The sequence below is a fragment of the Salmo salar genome, chromosome ssa02 (genome assembly GCF_905237065.1).
Source record: "Salmo salar chromosome ssa02, Ssal_v3.1, whole genome shotgun sequence".
Classification (NCBI taxonomy): Eukaryota; Metazoa; Chordata; class Actinopteri; order Salmoniformes; family Salmonidae; genus Salmo; species Salmo salar.
This window is the reverse complement of record NC_059443.1, coordinates 13,176,272-13,198,009: the sequence shown is the minus strand read 5'-3', so window position 1 is coordinate 13,198,009 and position 21,738 is coordinate 13,176,272. Positions and strand designations below refer to the sequence as shown.

Here is a 21,738-nt window from a genome sequence, read left to right as displayed (position 1 = left end):
GATAGAAATGATGTGTGTGTGTGTGTGTGTGTGTGTGTGTGTGTGTGTGTGTGTGTGTGTGTGTGTGTGTGTGTGTGTGTGTGTGTGTGTGTGTGTGTAGTTGAGAACAGATAAAAGCAAATCAAAATCAAATAAAATGTTATTTGTCACGTGACGAATACAACAGGTGTAGTAGACCTTACCGTGAAATGCTTACTTACAAGCCCTTAACTCCATTTCTTGAACGGCATTGTTGGTTAAGAAAAGATTTACTAAATAAACTAAAGTAAAAAATAAAATAAAAAGTAACAGTAAAATAACATTAACGAGTTAGTTGAGGTCATTTGTACATGTAGGTAGGGGTAAAATGACTATGCATAGATAATAAACAGTGAGTAGCAGCAGTGTAAAAACAAAGGGGAGGGGTGTCAATGTAAATAGTCCAGGTGGCCTCAGTATCTCTGGTATTAAAGTCTGGGATGGTGGCCTATGCTTCTGGCCAAACATAGCCAGCAATGTGGAAAGCTTGAACATCTGGAGACATGAAAGGAACAAAGTTAACCAATATGTGTTAGGCTATGCAGCGGGTTAAGATCCATTACCTCACTGCTCATATAATGGAAATAAAAGGAAGGTGTCATTGTGATAAAAAACAAAATGTAAAAAAATATTTTGGGAATGAAACTGACTAATAGGGAATTTGTTATGGCGGATGTTTACTGGCAGATCATGTGCCTTCTCGACTGCTTCATTTATAGTCCATCGTGGCCCTCAAGAAAAAGACTCCCAGTCCACCAGCCTCTGCATGAAACACTGACCAAATATACCTTGAAGACAGTAAGCCATTATGCCTCAGTGTTGGTTCAGTTAAACGTTAAGAAAGCTTGAATGTAATCGGATCAATCTGCTTTGTACAAGAAAGCTTATTAAACCCTGCCTCTAGACACACGGCTTTGATTTTGCATCTGGATTTAAGGAGGGAGAGAAATGGAATCAGAATGTCACATCACATTCTACTGATCCACAAGCTGGGGCACTCTCGTGCACATAAAGTAACCTGTCAAAATGTCGGTCAGTGAGCTATTTAATTTATTTCACCTTTATTTAACCATGTAGGTCAGTTGAGAACAAGTTCTCATTTACAACTGCGACCTGGCCAAGATAAAGCAAAGCAGTTCGACACACAACAACACAGAGTTACACATGGAATAAACAAACATACAGTCAATAACACAGTAGAAAAAGTCTATATACAGTGTGTGCAAATGAGGTAGGGGTGTAACACAAGGTGTGCATATACTACACAATAATCAGTATTTATTTACATTGACACAATGTTTCCAATTGTAGGCAGCCGATACTCAATGAACTGTGATGACACTTACCACGTGAATAGCGACAAAGATTCCGAATGATTTCAGTTCGTAGTGCCTAATCAACTGTTTCCTTTCTGTGTCTGGCCTCAATTCATTCACTCGCCAATTGTATATCGTAATGGAGACCACCCGCTTTTCTAAAATATTGTCCATGGAACTGTTGGTCTGTTTTGTAGAAAAAATACTAAATAGCACAAAAAGTAAAAGTGCATGAACAAGCAAAGAAACGTGCAAAAACACCTTCGCCGTCGCTTACATTTGGGGAGAACTTCTGAAGCAAATATAGCCTACGGATGAAAGAAAAGTAGCGCACGCAGCATGCTATGTTTCGTTTTCTTGGTTCGTTCAGCATCAGCGTTTAGCTTACACTGTCTCAGAGAAGCCTCCAAGTTATGGCGAAAAAAATAATAAGAGTGCAGTACTATAACACAGAATCGGATTCGAGTAGATTTCATCAAGTTGGTAATGTTGTAGAGAAAGCCGGTTGTGAGTGTGTCCAAAACACCACGCAGATCGCTACCAGTGTCACATTCCACTTGAACGCATCGAACATGATGACATCACTCTCCTCACAGCTGGAGGGTGCTATAGCTCTTGAAAACCCTTCTTATTATCTGTAGGGTTTTCATCAGTTAGCTTCGCACATGGTTGGCTGTGTGTGAACTACAATTCCGACACTGTGCTTTAACGTTTAGAAGCATCAATAATCATCACTTGCAAAACGGTTTTCAAAACATATGCTCCTTATCTTTCATATCAGTGAGAAATAATCTTTCAAATAAAAACGATACACTTAGCCTACTGCACAGATCCATAAGCTGTGTGTGCCAGTTGACGAACTACACTTTCTCCACAGTTACATTTACACACAGTTGTTCAGGGCAAACTAGATAACTAATTAGCACAGGTGGCCGACATGGAGATATGGTTGTGTGGAAACACTACGTTTTGGGACACTGTAAAGTCCATGGAGAATAAGAGCACCTCCTCCCAGCTGCCCACTGCACTGAGGATAGGAAACACTGTCACCTAAGATAATCGATCACTTCAATAAGCATTTTTCTACGGCTGCCCATGCTTTCCACCGGGCTAACCCTACCCCGGCCAACATCTCAGCACCCCCTGCAGCAACTTGCCCAAGCCCCCCCTTCTCCTACACCCAAATCCAGACAGCTGATGTTCTGAAAGAGCTGAAAAATCTGGATCTCTAGAAATCAGCTGGGCTAGACAATCTGGACCCTCTCTTTCTAAAATTATCTGCCGAAATTGTTGCAACCCCTATTACTAGCCTATTCAACCTCTCTTTCGTGTTGTCTGAGATCCCCAAAGATTGGAAAACACTCTAGACCCAAACTGTTATAGACCTATATCCATCCTGCCCTGCCTTTCTAAAATCTTTGAAAGCCAAGATCACCGACCATTTCGAATCTCACCGTACCTTCTCCACTATGCAATCTGGTTTCCGAGCTGGTCATGGGTGCACCTCAGCCACGCTCAACGTCCTAAATGATATCCTAACCGCCATCGATAAAAGACAGTACTGTGCAGCCGTCTTCATCGACATGGCCAAGGCCTTTGACTCTATCAATCACCGCATTCTTATCAGCAGACTCAATAGCATTGGCTTCTCAAATGACTGCCTCACCTGGTTCGCCAACTACTTTTCAGATAGAGTTCAGTATGTCAAATCGGAGGTCCTGTTGTCCGGACCTCTGGCAGTCTCTATGGGGGTGCCACAGGGTTCAATTCTCGGGCCGACTCTTTTCTCTGTATATATCAATGATGTCGCTCTTGCTGCTAGTGATTCTCTGATCCACCTCTACGCAGACGATACCATTCTGTATACATCTGGCCCTTCTTTGGACACTGTGCTAACAAACCTCCAAACTAGCTTCAATGCCATACAACACTCCTTCCGAGGCCTCCAACTGCTTTTAAATGCAAGTAAAACTAAGTGCATGCTCTTCAACCGATTGCTGCCCGCACCCTCCCGCCCAACTAGCATCACTACTCTGGACGGTTCTGACCTAGAATATGTGGACAACTACAAATACCTAGGTGTCTGGTTAGACTGTAAACTCTCCTTCCAGACTCACGTCAAGCATCTCCAATCCAAAATTAAATCTAGAATCGGCTTCCTATTTCGTAACAAAGCATCCTTCACTCATGCTGCCAAACATACCCTTGTAAAACTGACTATTCTACCGATCCTTGACTTCAGCGATGTTATTTACAATATAGCCTCCAACACTCTACTCAGCAAATTGGATGTAATCTATCACAGTGCCATCCATTTTGTCACCAAAGCCCCATATACTACTCACCACTGCGACCTGTATACTCTCGTTGCCTGGCCCTCACTACATATTCGTTGCCAAACCCACTGGCTCCAGGTCATCTATAAGTCTTTGCTAGGTAAAGCCCCGCCTTATCTCAGCTCACTGGTCACCATAGCAACACCCACCCGTAGCACGCACTCCAGCAGGTATATTTCACAGGTCACCCCCAAAGCCAACACTTTCTTTAGCCACCTTTCCTTCCAGTTCTCTGCTGCCAATGACTGGAACGAATTGCAAAAATCACTGAAGCTGGAGTCTTATATCTCCCTCTCTAACTTTAAGCATCAGCTGTCAGAGCAGCTTACCGATCACTGTACCTGTACACAGCCAATCTGTAAATAGCACACCCAACTACCTGTTTCCCATATTGTTACTTATCCTCTTACTCTTTTGCACCCCAGTATCTCTACTTGCACATCATCATCTGCACATCTATTACTCAAGTGTTAATGCTAAATTGTAATTATTTAGCTTCCATGGCCTATTTATTGCCTTATCTCCCTACTCTTCTACATTTGCACACACTGTTCATAGATTTTTCTATTGTGTGATTGACTGTATGTTTCTTTATCTGTAACTCTGTGTTGTTGTTCTTGTCGTACTGCTTTGCTTTATCTTGGCCAGGTCGCAGTTGTAAATGAGAACTTGTTCTCAACTGGCCTACCTGGTTAAATAAAGGTTAAATATATATTTTTTTAATAAAATAACCCTAACCTTATAAAGGTGTGTAGTAATTTAAGCTTTATTATTATTATCATTATTATTTCTCTCTGATATGAAAAATATGTTCCATATGTTCTATCGAGCGTCTAGGGATCTTAACAAAACTCCCCCGGCCAGAAGATAATATCGTCAATAGGTGCTAAAGCAGTTAGCATCTATGAATGGGTTAGGTGCTAGTGTGAAGGGAGGCGGCTACAGACTAATTCTGTCAAATGGCAGGCCTATTAAAGTACACTTCTACGTTCCATCTGTATTGTATGGGACCGGGCTAGATCTTGAAGAGTAGAGTAGAATAGAATAGATCATAACTTCTTATGTCACCCACAAACACACACACACACACACTCACACTCATACTCACATTCTCACACACACAGGGGTCAACCATAGAGTAGCACACAGTGGTCAACCATAGAGTAGCGTAGGCCCTACCTGGAGCATGTTTGCTACTGTCAAGCCTTGTTGGCAGTGGCACCTGACAATAGACTGTATGCATGTGACAATATTTTGATTTCATTGATCTGTATCTGTCACACACGCAAGCATGTGCATGCTCTCTCTCTCACTCTCTTTCTCACGCACGCACGCACGCACGCACGCACGCACACACACACACACACACACAGAGAAAGAGAAAGAGAAAGAGAAAGAGAGAAGGAGAGAGATTATGCCTACTGTATGTGTGTTGTCTGAAAACACCAGAGAATAAAAGGCCCTTTGACCACTCAAAAGAACATCTGACCTTTATCTACTTGCTCTGCCCGACAACAAGCTTCACTTAATGTCTTCAAAATCGATTTTTATTGGTCACATACACATATTTAGCAGATGTCATTGCGGGTGAAGCTAAATGCTTGTTTTGCTATCTCCAACAGTGCAGTAGTATCTAACAATTCACAACAATACACACAAATCTAAAAGTAAAAGAATGGAATTAAGAAATCTATCAATATTAGGATGAGCAAAGTTGGAGTGGCATTGACTAAAATACAGTAGAATTGAATACAGCATATACATATGAAATGAGTAAAGCAGTATGTAAACATTATTAAAGTGACTAGTGTTCCATTATTAAAGTGACTAGTGATTCCATGTCTATGTATATGGAGCAGCAGCCTATAAGGTGCAGGATTGAGTAACCGGGTGGTAGCCGGCTAGTGATGGCTATTTAACAGTCTCATGGCCTTGAGATAGAAGCTGTTTTTCAGTCTCTCGGTCCCAGCTTTGATGCGCCTGTACTGACCTCGCCTTCTGGATGATAGCGGGGTGAACTGGCCGTGGCTCGGTGGTTGATGTCCTTGATGGTCTTTTTGGCCTTCCTGTGACATCGGGTGCTCTAGGTGTCCTGGAGGGCAGGCAGTGTGTGTTGGGCAGACCGCACCACCCTCTGGAGAGCCCTGCGGTTGCGGCCGGTGCAGTTGCGTACCAGGCGGTGATACAGCCCGACAGGATGCTCTCAAATGTGCATTTGTAAAAGTTTGTGAGGGTCTTAGGGGCCAAGACAAATTTCTTCAGCCTCCTGAGGTTGAAGAGGTGCTGTTGCGCCTTCTTCACAACACTGTCTGTGTGGATAGACCATTTCAGATTGTCAGTGATGTGAGGAACTTGAAGCTTTCCACCTTCTCCACTGCTGTCCAGTCGATATGGATAGAGGCATGCTCCCTCTGCTGTTTCCTGAAGTCCACAATCAGCTCCTTCATTTTGTTGACGTTGAGGAAGAGGTTATTTTCCAGGCACCACTCCACCAGGGCCCTCACCTCCTCCATGTTCACACCAGTTCAGTAACAGTTCAGATTGAAGTGCACTGCCCTGTGCATTTAACCTTGCTTGCCCCTCTACAGTTTTCCCTCAATAGCTATCAAAGCCAGGTTAGGAGTTTTCTGGGAACAAGAAAGTGGGCAGAGAGTGGGTGGGGACAGGAAGACAGACAAACAGACAGAGCACTAGAGAAAGAAAGGGAGAGTTAGCTACTATACAATCTATCAGCTTCCAATGATTTATTTTGCACAGGATATAATAATATAATAAAATGTATAGCTAATTCATATAGAATATAATATCATATTTTAGGGTATGGGTCTAACCCAGGTTGGAGGGATGGACCCAATAATTATCACCATATTTGCGAATGCTAGCTAGACCTATGTCCACAGTTTGAGTAGGCAGTCAACATTATGTGGGCCTGTTTTGTGCAAAGATGTTTTATTATGAAAACTCTGTGCTTTGTCTGCCTCTGTTCACAAGAAGACGCATAACCTTGCATTGTGTGTGCACTACTGCCGCGTCCTTCCTTGTATCCTAGTAACCAAGGAATAGCTCAGTCAGAGGTATTCAAGCAAAATAATGAAATACAATTAGACACAAGTAAATGCTTGTTATGGATCCTTTTCATACAACTTTTAAAGTTTAATATTGGGTTTACATCCATAAAATGTAAAAGATAAATAAAACATGATAAGCTTAATTTTTCTTAAAACCATGTATTTTTAACCCCCTACAGTAGGAATGAAATGATCCAAAAGTGATATCCGGTAACAAACTTCGCGCTTTGAGTTTGAGTTGGAGGGGGGATTTGAAGGTAAAACCAGCGCTTTTTAATAATATGTATTTTTATTATAAAGCAATTTAACTAGTTCGTGATATAGTTACAGTTAGTTTGTGGATTCTTGCCTGTATTAACCTGTTTATCTGTTTATGGGAATTGGCTGTCTGGTTTTATGATTGCATGGACCGTATAGTTGCTCTGCACAGCTTGCTTCTGTCAGTAAAACAGTTAACGTTAGCGTTACCTAGCAAATTAGCTAGCAGTTAGCGACCTAGTTTAACTAGCTAAATGCAAATGCCATTTACTAGTTTCAACCTATACAAATGTGCTATTCACCCCCAGCAAGTGACCAACCACTTTCCCTAACTTGAGAATCTTCTGTGCAGATGGAAAACTTCATCCTGTATGAGGAAATTGGAACAGGACGCAAGTCAGTGGTTTATAAGGGGAGGAGGAAAGGGAGCATCAATTTTGTTGCAATTATTTGCAGTGACAAGTCAAAAAGACATGAAATTACAAACCACGTAAGTATCCAGCATCACTTCCTAGTAGTACACACATCCCTTTCAACTGGTTTGACTGAGTAACATTTTACAAGCATTTTCCTACACCCGCAATAACATCTGCTAAACGTGTATGTGACCAATACAATTTGATTTGATTTGAACACTGACTCAGCCATGGTGTATCCACAGGTACGGCTAGCTCATGACATAAAACATGAGAATGTGGTAACCTTCTATGAGTGGTATGAAACCAGCAACCATCTATGGCTTGTAGCGGAACTGTGCACAGGTGAGATGCTTATTTGGTACTGTAAGAATACCATTGTTACCTTATGTCAACCTTTTACTTTTACACTTCACAAAGTGTGAATGTGATTTGATAGTGTATAATGGTAGGGTAATAATAATCATTCATAATGTCTCTATATTTTAGGGGGTTCACTGGAGTCGGTCATCACCCAGGATGAGTGCCTGTCAGAAGATGTAGTGAGGGAATTTGCCATCGATCTGGTCAAAGGCTTGAGATACATCCATGATGCTGGTATCGTGTTCTCTGACCTCACTCCCTCCAAGGTGCGGTACAGTATAGATGTCCTGACTCTCATTTTCAGTTGGTCAAACAATCAACTCTATATCGAGGCTCATCTGACATTTAATACATTCTATAGATCAAACCATCTTAAAATACTTTACACCAAGTGAGCTCCTTTTGTCAACTAAGCAATGCTGATTATTTTTAGCCAACATTTATTTGTGTCTCAGTTTTGATTTCATGAAGTCAGTGGAATTTGATTATGACCTTGTGTTTTTTCCTCCTATAGATCTTGTTGGATGGCCCTGGCACATTGAAGTACTCTAACTTCTGCCTGTCTAAAGCTGAGGGGGAGAATCTGGAGGAGTTTTTCGCTTTAGTCACAGCAGAGGAAACAGGTGGAGGGGATGGCAAAGAAAACACATTGAGAAGAAATATCAAGAACAGAATCCAAGGTGACCCTTACAGTACATATTGTTATACCATGGCATTGTTGAATACTCGTATCTGATTGGCTTGAAGGGCATTCTAGAGCGTGCATAATTTCCCTATAACGCACGGTTTATCCCCACGGTAGAATTCAATGGCTTTAGTTCATTCTTACATGTTCTATGTTTGAGCTGCTTTTGAAAACATAAGTCGAATTGAAAACATTATTGGCATTGTTGAATTCAATTTTCATAATAGCAAGCTAGGACTGATGGTTTGGTTAGCTAAACTAGGAAGTCTGTTTGTTTGGTTACCAAGGCAACTACTGTAGCTATCTAGTAAACTTGCTAGCTACGTCAGTGGATGTTGAACACATTTCTACCGGTAAATTAACACATGTCTACCGGCAAATGTGTTAAATTATAGCCATGGTATAAAAGGGATAATCAACTCGGTGCTCAATGCGTTCTCTGGAAAATAATGCAACTCCGTGGAAGGTTAGTTCCACTCCATTAGCGCGTCGTTCCTGATTTTCCATGGAACACGTAGGCCCTCGTTGATTATCCCTTACTTTTTGGATGTTTACTAGAATGTTCTATCACATATCCTACACAGGGTCGCTACATTGTTTGCAGGACAAACTCAGCCTGTTTCATTACACTGGTGTCAGAAGAGTAGTGGGATCCAACTTCTGACCCCAGTGTAATGAAACAGGCAGGGAGAGCGATCCAACTTCTGACCCCAGTGTAATGAAACAGGCAGGGAGAGTTATCCAACTTCTGACCCCAGTGTAATGAACCAGGCAGGAAGAGTGATCCAACTTCTGACCCCAGTGTAATGAAACAGGCAGGAAGAGTGATCCAACTTCTGACCCCAGTGTAATGAAACAGGCAGGAAGAGTGATCCAACTTCTGACCCCAGTGTAATGAAACAGGCAGGGAGAGTGATCCAACTTCTGACCCCAGTGTAATGAAACAGGCAGGGAGAGTGATCCAACTTCTGACCCCAGTGTAATGAAACAGGCAGGGAGAGTGATCCAACTTCTGACCCCAGTGTAATGAAACAGGCAGGGAGAGTGAGCTTGCCCGCAGTTATTGATGAATCCTGAACCTTCTGGCCCAAGTCACAAAAGCATGCTCAAGTGGCAGAGTCGATATCCACGCTTATAAACACAGGGTCGCCACAATATCATGTTATATCACGCTTTTCAATATGTTGTATAATGGAGATGTCTTTGTCTTTCTTCAGGGTCTCCGGTATACTGTGCACCAGAGGTGGTCAAAGGGGGGGACCACAGTATCAGTAGTGATCTGTGGGCCCTGGGCTGTATATTCTATGAGATGTTTTCAGGTACTCATCAAATCACTTGGGCTGTGTCCCAGATCTGTTTGTCCTCTTGCCAACTCCTTTGCTCATTGTCATTATAATTAGTGACAAGTAGTTGGCACAGTAGCACAAATAGACTGGCACTCAGGCTATCAAATCACTTGATTTATTGACATTAATAACAGTACTCATTTCATACCTAAATACTTCTGTCTTGTTTTGTGGTCATTTGTCAGGAAAACCACCATTCTTCTCCGAGACGTTTTCTGAGTTGATTGAGCTGATATTACTTCAGGATCCTCAATCTCCAAGGCAAACTGGTAAAATGCCCATTTTTATTGCTTAACAAAATATGTTTTATGTCATAAGAGCATCTTAATTCTAGTCCAAATCGTCTTTGTTGTTAAAGGTGCTTCTTCCTGCAAGCCTACACAAGAGTTCCAAAGCCTGCTTAAAGGTTTGCTTCAGAAAGACCCTCAGAAGAGGTACGTCCCTACTCCCTTCACCAAATCAGATTCTTGGTTTGAAGTTTCTATGATGGATAATTCATATTATCCCTTTGACATATGACCTTTGGAAAGGGCGATACCTAGTCAGTTGCACAACTGAATGCCTTCAACAGAAATGTGTTTTTTGCATTTAACCCAACGCCTCTAAATCAGAGAGGTGTGGGGAGGGGCTGCCTTAATCAACGTCATCGGTGCCCAAGGAGCAGTTGTTGTTGGGGTTTAATTGCCTTGCTCAAGAGCAGAACGGCAGATTCTTCCACCTTGCTGGCTCAGGGATTCGAAGCAGCGACCTTTCGATGCCCGGCCCAACGCTCTTAACCACTAGGCTACCTGTGTAGGACAAGTAGGCCGACATAAGTTTGGTCAGAAAGAGAGTGCTTTATTAGACTTCAGCTTTTAACTGTTCTCCTTAGGATAAACTGGGCTCAGTTACTGGTCCACCCATTCTGGAGAGGAGTGTTCTCCGAGGTCCACACCAGCGAGGAGGAAGAAGAAGAAGATGTCTCATTCAGCTCCAGGTAATGTTTATATTTCATATAACCATCAGGGCCTTTATTCACAAAGCGTCTCAGAGTTGGAGTGCTGATTTAGGATCACAATGAATAAGATTACATGGACAAGAGGGAACTGATCCTAGATCAGTACACGTATTCTGAGATGCTTTGTGAATACAGGCCTGGTCTCAGTCTCGTTTCCTCAAAGGAGTTACCTCGTTACACTCCCTGGTGGTTTGCACCATTTCCTCTAATTGTGGCCCCTGGCCTCAACACAAAGCATTATATTTGGTCTTTAATGTTTGGACATGGATTACATGTTAAACATCAAATCAAATCCAAGTTTATTTGTAAGATGCTGAATTTGAGCTTTTTATTGATCCCCTTAAAGGGATACTTCAGGATTTTGGCAATGAACTTGTGAATACCATTTTTCTATCTCTGCATGCATTTGGAAGGAAGTTGCTAACTAGCGCTAGCGCAACGACTGGAAGTCTATCATGCTAACGGATACCATAGACTGCTTGTTAGCATTAGTTTGCAAAACTACCTCTAACTTTCTTCATACTGGATGCAGATACTGTACATAAAATGGTATCAACAAGTTCATCTGACTCTGGGGAAGTAGATAAAGGGCCTCATTGCCAAAATCCCAAAGTATCCCTTTAAAGTCCAAACCTTTGTTCTGCAATTGTAGGAAATGGACTTGTACAGCAAGCATTTGTCTGCCAATGTTAGTTTAATGTACATAGACAGGTCATTTATAAACTGTTTGAGAAGCTCTGTCTCACTTGTTTCAACGCCAAACACTGTTGTGCAGTTACATATCTCCCTCCCCGGCCTTTTCTCATGACATAACTTCTTGAGAATGCATGTTGGTCTGATGTTATCATAAACCATGCCTGTGTGTTCAGGATGGAGTCTGGACCTGCCCAATCAGATAGGTTGTACTGTGAGCCGTTAGTGGCAGGAAGACAAAGGACTTCACAGAGCACAGACACAAACGTGTTGCTGATGTTGAATATGATTTACTAAGTGCAATATGACCATAAGATAACAGTCCGTTTCACTTGTGTAATAACCTATACCTCTAAAGTCTATAACCATGTAATAACACAGCAGGTTCTATGTAACTGCAGTGTTGCTACTACAGGTGTCTTATTACTGTGTAGTTACATAAGTCTAAGGTCATGTGTTTCCTTGCTGTTTGTAGTCTGGTGGTGTTTTACTTTAGTTGATATGCACTAGCTGATAGCTGACCTTTCCTTTGGCTGCAGTGTGGGGAGGAGGGGTGTCTGTGCCTCTAGCCAGTCATCAGCAGTGACACCTGTCTCAGTGACCTCCCAGGGACCAGGAGGGGGATACAGAGGGGTACAGGGAGGGGCGGCGGGGGCAGAGGAGCCCGTCTGCATGCACCCCAACAAATCATTCCGATTAGGTAATGCTTTCTGGGAAGGTGGAAGAAGACATGTTGATGACAGCTGATGACAGTGTAGGTGCTATGTCTGAACATAGTTCTAATCTTCTTCTTCTCCTAGACAACATGACAGAGCTCAGACCAAAGAGTGCACTGGACAAAGATACCAGGGAGTCCATATTCCTCCTCAGGTATGATCAGTGTTCATCTCCAGTTGTTCTGATCATTTACTGAACATTGTGTTGGATCAACAGCTTGACTAAGTCAAACTGGAAAATAATAATCTCATGTCTTTTTTTTAAATTAATGTTTTTTTAAATCTCAAAATGAAGCATGTTTTATGTGATCTTTTTCATCAATCAGCTCTCGTTCAACTCCAAGAATGAGTTGCACTGCAAGAGATCCACCCAATAGGACACCATTACCTCAAGTGAGTTCTTCTCTTATCAAATAGCCAAAGGAGAGCTCTGCCATACCTCTGAAACCTTTTCCACAATTACATTTGAAGTGTAATCTTTCTGTGAGCTGTCTGTAATCACAAACATGGTAATAGTAATCAGACTATTACCATGGCGCCTGCAGAAACTGGTAGTTGAGAATTCATTATTTTCAAAGGTTATTCTCGGTTACAGTTATTTGTTAACATTTGGCGCCCTCTACAGCATTCTCAGTGAAGTGCATATTCTTTCTCCAGATGGATTTCCTGTAAACATAAGGACATTGGACATTCTTATGTATTATAAACTTCACTTTCATTTAGCCGCTTTAGCCACTTTCAATTATGAGATCTTTGCAAGTCTGGTGTGTGAATAATGTTTGATTATTGGGCTGTAGTGGAGCGGGTCAAGAGCTTCAAGGTCCTTGCTGTCCACATTGCTAAGGAATTACACACACACCAGACGGGCTGCGGCGTTCTGGATGAGTTGTAGGGGTTTAATGGCACAGGCAGGGAGCCCCACCAACAGGGAGTTGCAGTAATCCAGACGGGAGTTGACAAGTGCCTGGATTAGGACCTGCGCCGCTTCCTGTGTGAGGCAGGGTCGTACTCTGCGAATGTTGTAGAGCATGAATCTACAGGATCGGGTCACCGCCTTGATGTTAGCTGAGAACGACAGGGTGTTGTCCAGGGTCACGCCAAGGCTCTTAGCACTCTGGGAGGAGGACACAATGGAGTACGACCTTGCCTTACACAGGAAGCGGCGCATGTCCTAATCCAGGCACTTGTCATCTCCCGTCTGGATTACTGCAACTCCCTGTTGGCGGGGCTCCCTGCCTGTGCCATTAAACCCCTACAACTCATCCAGAACGCCGCAGCCCGTCTGGTGTTCAACCTTCCCAAGTTCTCTCACGTCACCCCGCTCCTCCGCACACTCCACTGGCTTCCAGTTGAAGCTCGCATCTGCTACAAGACCATGGTGCTTGCCTACGGAGCTGTGAGGGGAACGGCACCTCCGTACCTTCAGGCTCTGATCAGTCCCTACACCCAAAGAAGGGCACTGCGTTCATCCACCTCTGGCCTGCTCGCCTCCCTACCTCTGCGGAAGCACAGTTCCTGCTCAGCCCAGTCAAAACTGTTCGCTGCTCTGGCACCCCAATGGTGGAACAAGCTCCCTCACGACACCAGGACAGCGGAGTCAATCACCACCTTCCGTAGACACCTGAAACCCCACCTCTTTAAGGAATACCTGGGATAGGATAAAGTAATCCTTCTAACCCCCCCCCCAAAAACAAATATATAGATGTACTATTGTAAAGTGGTTGTTCCACTGGATATCATAAGGTGAATGCACCAATTTGTAAGTTGCTCTGGATAAGAGCGTCTGCTAAATGACGTAAATGTAAATGAGTTGTCAACCGTGATGGCGAGATCATGGAATGGGCAGTCCTTCCCCGGGAGGAAGAGCAGCTCCGTCTTGCCGAGGTTCAGCTTGAGGTGGTGATCCGTCATCCACACTGATATGTCTGCCAGACATGCAGAGATGCGATTCGCCACCTGGTTATCAGAAGGGGGAAAGGAGAAGATTAATTGTGTGTCGTCTGCGTAGCAATGATAGGAGAGACCATGTGAGGATATGACAGAGCCGAGTGACTTGGTGTATAGCGAGAATAGGAGAGGGCCTAGAACTGAGCCCTGGGGGACACCAGTGGTGAGAGCTCGTGGTGCGGAGACGGATTCTCGCCACGCCACCTGGTAGGAGCGACCTGTCAGGTAGGACGCAATCCAAGAGTGAGCCGCGCCGGAGATGCCCAACTCGGAGAGGGTGGAGAGGAGGATCTGATGGTTCACAGTATCAAAGGCAGCAGATAGGTCTAGAAGGATGAGAGCAGAGGAGAGAGAGTTAGGTTTAGCAGTGCGGAGAGCCTCCGTGACACAGAGAAGAGCAGTCTCAGTTGAATGACCAGTCTTGAAACCTGACTGATTTGGATCAAGAAGGTCATTCTGAGAGAGATAGCAAGAGAGCTGGCCAAGGACGGCACGCTCAAGAGTTTTGGAGAGAAAAGAAAGAAGGGATACTGGTCTGTAGTTGTTGACATCGGAGGGATCGAGTGTAGGTTTTACCTCAACTACCTCGTATCCCTGCACTAGTAGCATTTATATAGCCAAGTTATCGGTACTCATTGTGGATTTGTTCCTTGTTATTGTTTTTCTATTATTTTAAAAAAAAAATCTCTGTTCATGGTTGGGAAGGGCCCGTAAGTAAGAATTACACTGTTAGTCTACACCTGTTGTGTAGAAGCATGTGACAATGAGATTAGATTTCTATATGTTCTATATGATCACATACTGTAATTGTGCTCATTTGTAATGATGACATCACTGTGGTCGTTGTCATCTTCAGGACAGTGTTGTGGCCAGTGGCCTGAATGACATCAGTTACAGTATAAAGGACCTGGTGTACACTGACTCTGACCTGGCAGTCACACCTATTATGGACAACCCAAAGGTACTACATCATGCAACTGTGCTCTTATTTCTCGTGTTTTAAAAATAAAAAGTTTTCTTTCTGGTAATACATTGGTATTAATTATTGCATTGTTGGGTTTTGAGTTTACATGAAAGGCATTTCACTGTATTTGTACATGTGACATTAAAACTTGCTCTGTGTTTAAGCAATAGTTTCAGTGTCCATGCTGATGGGGAATTTTAGGGTGGTGCGTGGTTACGCTGTGCGTCCCCCATGGACGGTGGACTCGGAACCAGATATTCCGGCGTCCCATTGTGACATATCTATCAAGGGTCCTCGGCTTTGGACTCTGAATTGTTCTTAAAACCTCTTACATCTAGATGTTCCGCTAGCGGAACACCTGCTCCAATATCCAATGATGGGCGTGGCGCGAAATACAAAGTCCTCGAAAATCCGAAACCTTAAATTTTTCAAACATATGACTATTTTACACCATTTTAAAGACAAGACTCTCCTTTATCTAACCACACTGTCCGATTTCAAAAAGGCTTTACAACGAAAGCAAAACATTAGATTATGTCAGCAGAGTACCCAGCCAGAAATAATCAGACACCCATTTTTCAAGCTAGCATATAATGTCACAAAAACCAAAACCACAGCTAAATGCAGCACTAACCGTTGATGATATTCATCAGATGACACTCCTAGGACATTATGTTATACAATACATGCATGTTTTGTTCAATCAAGTTCATATTTATATCAAAAACCAGCTTTTTACATTAGCATGTGACGTTCAGAACTAGCATACCCACCGCAAACTTCCGGTGAATTTACTAAATTACTCACGATAAACGTTCACAAAAAACATAACAATTATTTTAAGAATTATAGATACAGAACTCCTTTATGCAATCGCTATGTCCGATTTTAAAATAGCTTTTCGGTGAAAGCACATTTTGCAATATTCTGAGTAGATAGCTTGCCATCACAGGCTAGCTATTTTGACACCCACCAAGTTTGGCCCTCACCAAAGTCAGATTTACTATAAGAAAAATTGGATTACCTTTGCTGTTTTCGTCAGAATGCACTCCCAGGACTTCTACTTCAATAACAAATGTTGGTTTGATTCCAAATAATCCATAGTTATATCCAAATAGTGGCGTTTTGTTGTGTGTTCAAGACACTATCCGAAGGGTGACGCGCCCGGTGCGTTTCGTGACAAAAAAAATTCAAAATATTCCATTACCGTACTTCGAAGCATGTCAAACGCTGTTTAAAATCTATTTTTATGCGATTTTTCTCGTAAAAAAGCAATAATATTCCGACCGGGAAACCCTGCTTTCGTTCAAAGACTGAAAATAAAAACATGGTGTCGGCTCGTGCACGCGCCCCCAGTCTCATTGTTCTCAGATCGACCACTATCCAAATGCGCTACTGTTTTTCAGCCATGGCCTGCAAAGGCATCATTCAACGTTTTTCCGCCTTCTGAGAGCCTATGGGAGCCGTAGGAAGTGTCACGTTACAGCAGAGATCCTCAGTTTTCAATAAAGAGAGTGTAGAAGGCCAAGAAATGGTCAGAGAGGGCACTTCCTGTAAGGAATCTTCTCAGGTTTTGGCCTGCCAAATGAGTTCTGTTATACTCACAGACACCATTCAAACAGTTTTAGAAACTTTGGAGTGTTTTCTATCCAAAGCTAATAATGTTATGCATATTCTAGTTTCTGGGCAGGAGTAATAATCAGATTAAATCGGGTACGTTTTTTATCCGGCCGTGAAAATACTGCCCCCTATCCATAACAGGTTAAGAACAGAGGTGGGCAATCCACAACTCTTGTGCATTCTAGTAACAAAGATTATATATTTTTTCAGATTCTGAAGACCGCTCCAGTGCGATATGACCCGAAGACTTTGTGTGTCCGAGCATACTCAGGTAATGAAGAAGAACAAATAGGAAAGCTCTCGACTGCTGTGCCGCTGCTGAGTAACACTTGGACACACTCTGAAATTGACAGGTGTTTAGCAGGTGTTAATATACACACACACAGGTTAGACAGACAGCTAAAACGGTTTGGGCTGTGTGATTATTGAGCTCCTCTGACCCCCCCTATAGTGGAGAAGCTGTCCTGTCTGAGCTCTGAGGACTGGAGGGGGTTTCTGCAGCAGCTGTGCTCTTCTCTGGAGGCCCAGGCTGATAAGACCACGGCGGCGGTCCGCTCCAAACTCAACCTCCTCTGCTATCTGTGTACCATAGCTGCCCACAAGGACACAGCTACCAGGCTCATCAACTCCCAGCTGGTAAGTGAAGGGTCACTGCCTGACGGTCTGACCACATACCCAGCATGCCTGCCATTCCTCCCAGGGCTGCTGCTTTTAACAAGACATGGGCCCCTCTAGGCTAATTTAAGTGTTCAGAACTTAGGCTATGCTCTCAGAAGAGAATTCGTAGAATCACTACACAACCTCTGGCCTTGCTGAGGCTTCTCAAGTGTTAGAAAGGTGAAAGGCCGCGGCACTACAAAGCCATCAAATGGTTCCTATATTTACCATGTGACCCGAGCTCCTTAGCACAGCTACAGTACGTGTTGGCCTCTGTTGATCAGCGGGAAGCTGAAACAGTAGTCAGCTAGGTGGGACCAGGAAGTTAACGCTTTCTTCAAGATAATAATACAATTTGCTTCCTATTTCCTTTACTTTTTGTTACTGAGATCCGCTCAGCTGTAACATATTCAATGACCCTAGTTATGTATGAGAGCACAAAGACCAGGAGGATGTCCCAAATGACACCCTATTCCCTATATAGTGCATTCCTTTTGACCAGGGTCTGTAGAGGTCTAGTCAAGGTCTAGTGCACTATATAGGGAATAGGGTTCCATTTGGACGTACAGATACCATAAAGTTACTTCCTCGTTACAGTGATGAGGTATTACGTTGTGACATAATCTGGTCAAATTTTTAAGATCAAATCTCTTCATTTTTTTAAAATGAAATGTCCAGACTGAGGATTGATTCAGGCGTAGTAAATATATTTCTCATATAGCTATTAACCACTAGATGGCATTCCATCACTCACTCAGATTGAACTGAAAATGACATCACCACAATCATTAGACCTCATGGTATCTTTAGTATATCATTTCTTTAGACATATTCGGACACTATGGCCAGCCGTGACTGAGTTTATGACAATGACGTATTGGCAACTTGACTAATTCAGTATTGTACTACTGAAAGACGACTGGACTGACTGACAGTGCCTTCGGAATATATTCAGACCCCTTGACTTTTTCCACATTTTGTTACATTACAGCCTTATTCAAACATTTTATTAAATTGTTATTTTTCCTCATCAGTCTGCACACAATAATGACAAAGCAAAAACAGATTTTTTTTAATTTGTGTTCATTTATTAAATATAAAGAACTGAAATATCACATTTACATAAGTATTCAGACCTTTTACTCAGTATTTCGTTGAAGCACCTTTGACAGCGATTACAGCCTCGAGTCTTCTTGGGTATGACACTACAAGCTTGGCACACCTGTATTTGGGGAGTTTCTCCCATTCTTCTCTGCAGATCCTCTCAAGCTCTGTCAGGTAGGATGGGGAGTGTTGCTGCACAACTATTTTCATGTCTCTCCAGAGATGTTTGATGGAGTTCAAGTCTGGGCTCTGGCTGGGCCACTCAAGGACATTGAGACTTGTCCCGAAGCCACTCCTGCGTTGTCTTGGCTGTGTGCTTAGGGTCATTGTCCTGTTGGAAGGTGAACCTTCGCTGCTGTCTGAGGTCCTGAGCGCTCTGGAGCAGGTTTTCATCAAGGATCTCTCTGCACTTTTCTCCGTTCATCTTTGCCTCAATCATGACTAGTCTCCCAGTCCCTGCCACTGAAAAACATCCCCACAGCACCATGCTGCCACCACCATGCTTCACTGTAGGGATGGTGCCAGGTTTCCTCCAGACGTGACACTTGGCATTCGGGCCAAAGAGTTCTATCTTGGTTTCATCAGACCATAGAATTTAAGGCACTGCATCGCAGTGCTAGAGGCATCACTACAGAACCGGGTTCGATCCCGGGCTGTATCACAACTGGCCGTGATCGGGAGTCCCATAGGGCGGTGCACAATTGGCCCAGCGTTGTCTGGTTTAGGGGAGGGTTTGGCCGTTGTAAGCCGTCATTGTAAATAAGAATTTGTTCTTAACTGAGAGTCTTTATATGCCTTTTGGCAAACTCCAAGCAGCCTGACATGTGTCTTTTACTGAGGAGTGGCTTCCGTCTGGCCACTCTACTATAAAGGCCTGATTGGTGGAGTGCTGAGAGATGGTTGTCCTTCTGGAAGGTTATCCTATCTCCACAGAGGAACTCTGGAGCTCTGTCGGAGTGACCATTGGGTTCTTGGTCACCTCCCTGACAAAGGCCCTTCTCCCCCAATTGCTCAGTTTGGCCTGGTGGCCAGCTTTAGGAAGAGTCTTGGTGGTTCCAAACTTCTTCCATTTAAGAATGATGGAGGCCACCGTGTTCTTGGGGACCTCTGCAATGCTGCAGAAATGTTTCGATATCCTTCCCCAGATCTGTGCCTCCACACAATCCTGTCTCAGAGCTCCACGGACCATTCCTTTGACCTCATGGATTGGTTTTTGCTCTGTCAACTGTAGGACTTTATATAGACAGGTGTGCACCTTTCCAAATCAAGTCCAATTAATTGATTTTGCCACAGGTGGACTCCAATCAAGTTGTAGAAACATCTCAAGGATGATCAATGGAAACAGGATGAACCTGAGCTCAATTTAGAGTCTCATAGCAAAAGGTCTGAATACTTTTATGTAAATAAGGTATTTCTGTTTTTTGTTTTTAATAAATGTGCAAACATTTTCTAAAAACCTGTTTTTGCCTTGTCATTATGGGGTATTGATTTGTATTTATTTAATCCATTTTAGAATAAGGCCGTAATGTAACAAAATGTGGTAAAAGTCAATGGTCTGAACACTTTCCGAAGGCACTGTACATATTGTCCGTCACAAATGTCACCCTATTCCCTATATAGTATGGGCCCTGGTCAAAAGTAGTGCACTATATAGGACATAGGATGCCATTTGAGATGCAGCCTAGACAAATCAAAGTTTATTGGTCACCTACACAGATGTTATGGTGCAGCGACATGCTTGTGTTACCAGCTCCTGACATGCTTGTGTTACCAGCTCCTGACATGCTTGTGTTACCAGCCCCTGACATGCTTGTGTTACCAGCTCCTGACATGCTTGTGTTACCAGCTCCTAACATGCTTGTGTTACCAGCTCCTGACATGCTTGTGTTACCAGCTCCTGACATGCTTGTGTTACCAGCTCCTGACATGCTTGTGTTACCAGCTCCTGACATGCTTGTGTTACCAGCTCCTGACATGCTTGTGTTACCAGCTCCTGTCATGCTTGTGTTACCAGCTCCTGTCATGCTTGTGTTACCAGCTCCTGACATGCTTGTGTTACCAGCTCCTGACATGCTTGTGTTACCAGCTCCTAACAGTGCAGCAAAAATGTCAATCAAGTACACAAATAATAATAATAAAAAAGTCATGAATGTCAGAACTAATCCAGTTGACAACCCAAATAACACTATCAGTAATCCAAATGCAATCTGTGCGTATATCCACTGAAATATATACTAAGAATTATATGTACAGTAGATATATTGCTGTGTTAACAACTGCTGTTGTGTTCTCTCCCTTTGTGACAGTTCCCTGTGTTGACCCAGCAGCTGCGTCTAGCACCTAACTGGGATGTGTGAGTTCCTTTAGCTTCCACCTGTCCGACCCATTACATTTACATTACATTTAAGTCATTTAGCAGACGCTCTTATCCAGAGCGACTTACAAATTGGTGCATTCACCTTATGATATCTAGTGGAACAACCACTTTACAATAGTGCATCAAATCTTTTAAGGGGGGGGGTTAGAAGGATTACTTTATCCTATCCTAGGTATTCCTTAAAGAGGTGGGGTTTCAGGTGTCTCCGGAAGGTGGTGACTGACTCCGCTGTCCTGGCGTCGTGAGGGAGCTTGTTCCACCATTGGGGTGCCAGAGCAGCGAACAGTTTTGACTGGGCTGAGCGGGAACTGTGCTTCCTCAGAGGTAGGGGGGCCAGCAGGCCAGAGGTGGATGAACGCAGTGCCCTTGTTTGGGTGTAGGGCCTGATCAGAGCCTGAAGGTATGGAGGTGCCGTTCCCTTCACAGCTCCGTAGGCAATCACCATGGTCTTGTAGCGGATGCGAGCTTCAACTGGAAGCCAGTGGAGAAAGCGGAGGAGCGGGGTGACGTGAGAGAACTTGGGAAGGTTGAACACCAGACGGGCTGCGGCGTTCTGGATGAGTGTTAGGGGTTTAATGGCACAGGCAGGGAGCCCATACATACACACAACCATTCTCTGCATTCTCCATGCGCCAGTGCATGGAAATAATGTCTAGCATGTACTGTAGCCTACTGCACTTTACAATGATCTGGTGCCTGGTCTGGATATGCTGTAAATCACTGTTAGCCTTTACAATGATCTGGTGCCTGGTCTGGATATGCTGTAAATCACTGTTAGCCTTTACAATGATCTGGTGCCTGGTCTGGATATGCTGTAAATCACTGTTAGCCTTTACAATGATCTGGTGCCTGGTCTG

The 21,738-nt window shown here is 43.4% G+C and overlaps 2 protein-coding genes across 2 annotated transcripts in view; one reads left to right on the top strand and one right to left on the bottom strand.

The window, feature by feature from the left end:
* The window catches only part of LOC106591343 (trafficking kinesin-binding protein 1), a 116,131-nt gene extending 114,240 nt beyond the window's left edge, over window positions 1-1,891 (bottom strand). Inside the window, exon 1 of the mRNA XM_045697989.1 lies at window positions 1,365-1,891. The gene's annotated coding sequence lies outside the window, so the exon portion shown is untranslated. The remainder of the gene's footprint in view (window positions 1-1,364) is intronic.
* A 5,025-nt stretch (window positions 1,892-6,916) lies between these two features.
* LOC106595924 (serine/threonine-protein kinase ULK4) overlaps window positions 6,917-21,738 on the top strand; it is a 185,734-nt gene continuing 170,912 nt past the window's right edge. Inside the window, exons 1-16 of the mRNA XM_045697923.1 lie at window positions 6,917-6,995; window positions 7,349-7,486; window positions 7,658-7,757; window positions 7,902-8,041; window positions 8,290-8,455; window positions 9,678-9,779; window positions 9,992-10,075; window positions 10,165-10,240; window positions 10,678-10,782; window positions 12,036-12,196; window positions 12,297-12,366; window positions 12,539-12,605; window positions 15,016-15,120; window positions 16,954-17,014; window positions 17,195-17,379; window positions 20,811-20,857. Coding sequence (XP_045553879.1) covers window positions 7,349-7,486; window positions 7,658-7,757; window positions 7,902-8,041; window positions 8,290-8,455; window positions 9,678-9,779; window positions 9,992-10,075; window positions 10,165-10,240; window positions 10,678-10,782; window positions 12,036-12,196; window positions 12,297-12,366; window positions 12,539-12,605; window positions 15,016-15,120; window positions 16,954-17,014; window positions 17,195-17,379; window positions 20,811-20,857 — 1,607 coding nt within the window. The 5' untranslated portion in view covers window positions 6,917-6,995. The remainder of the gene's footprint in view (window positions 6,996-7,348; window positions 7,487-7,657; window positions 7,758-7,901; window positions 8,042-8,289; window positions 8,456-9,677; window positions 9,780-9,991; window positions 10,076-10,164; window positions 10,241-10,677; window positions 10,783-12,035; window positions 12,197-12,296; window positions 12,367-12,538; window positions 12,606-15,015; window positions 15,121-16,953; window positions 17,015-17,194; window positions 17,380-20,810; window positions 20,858-21,738) is intronic.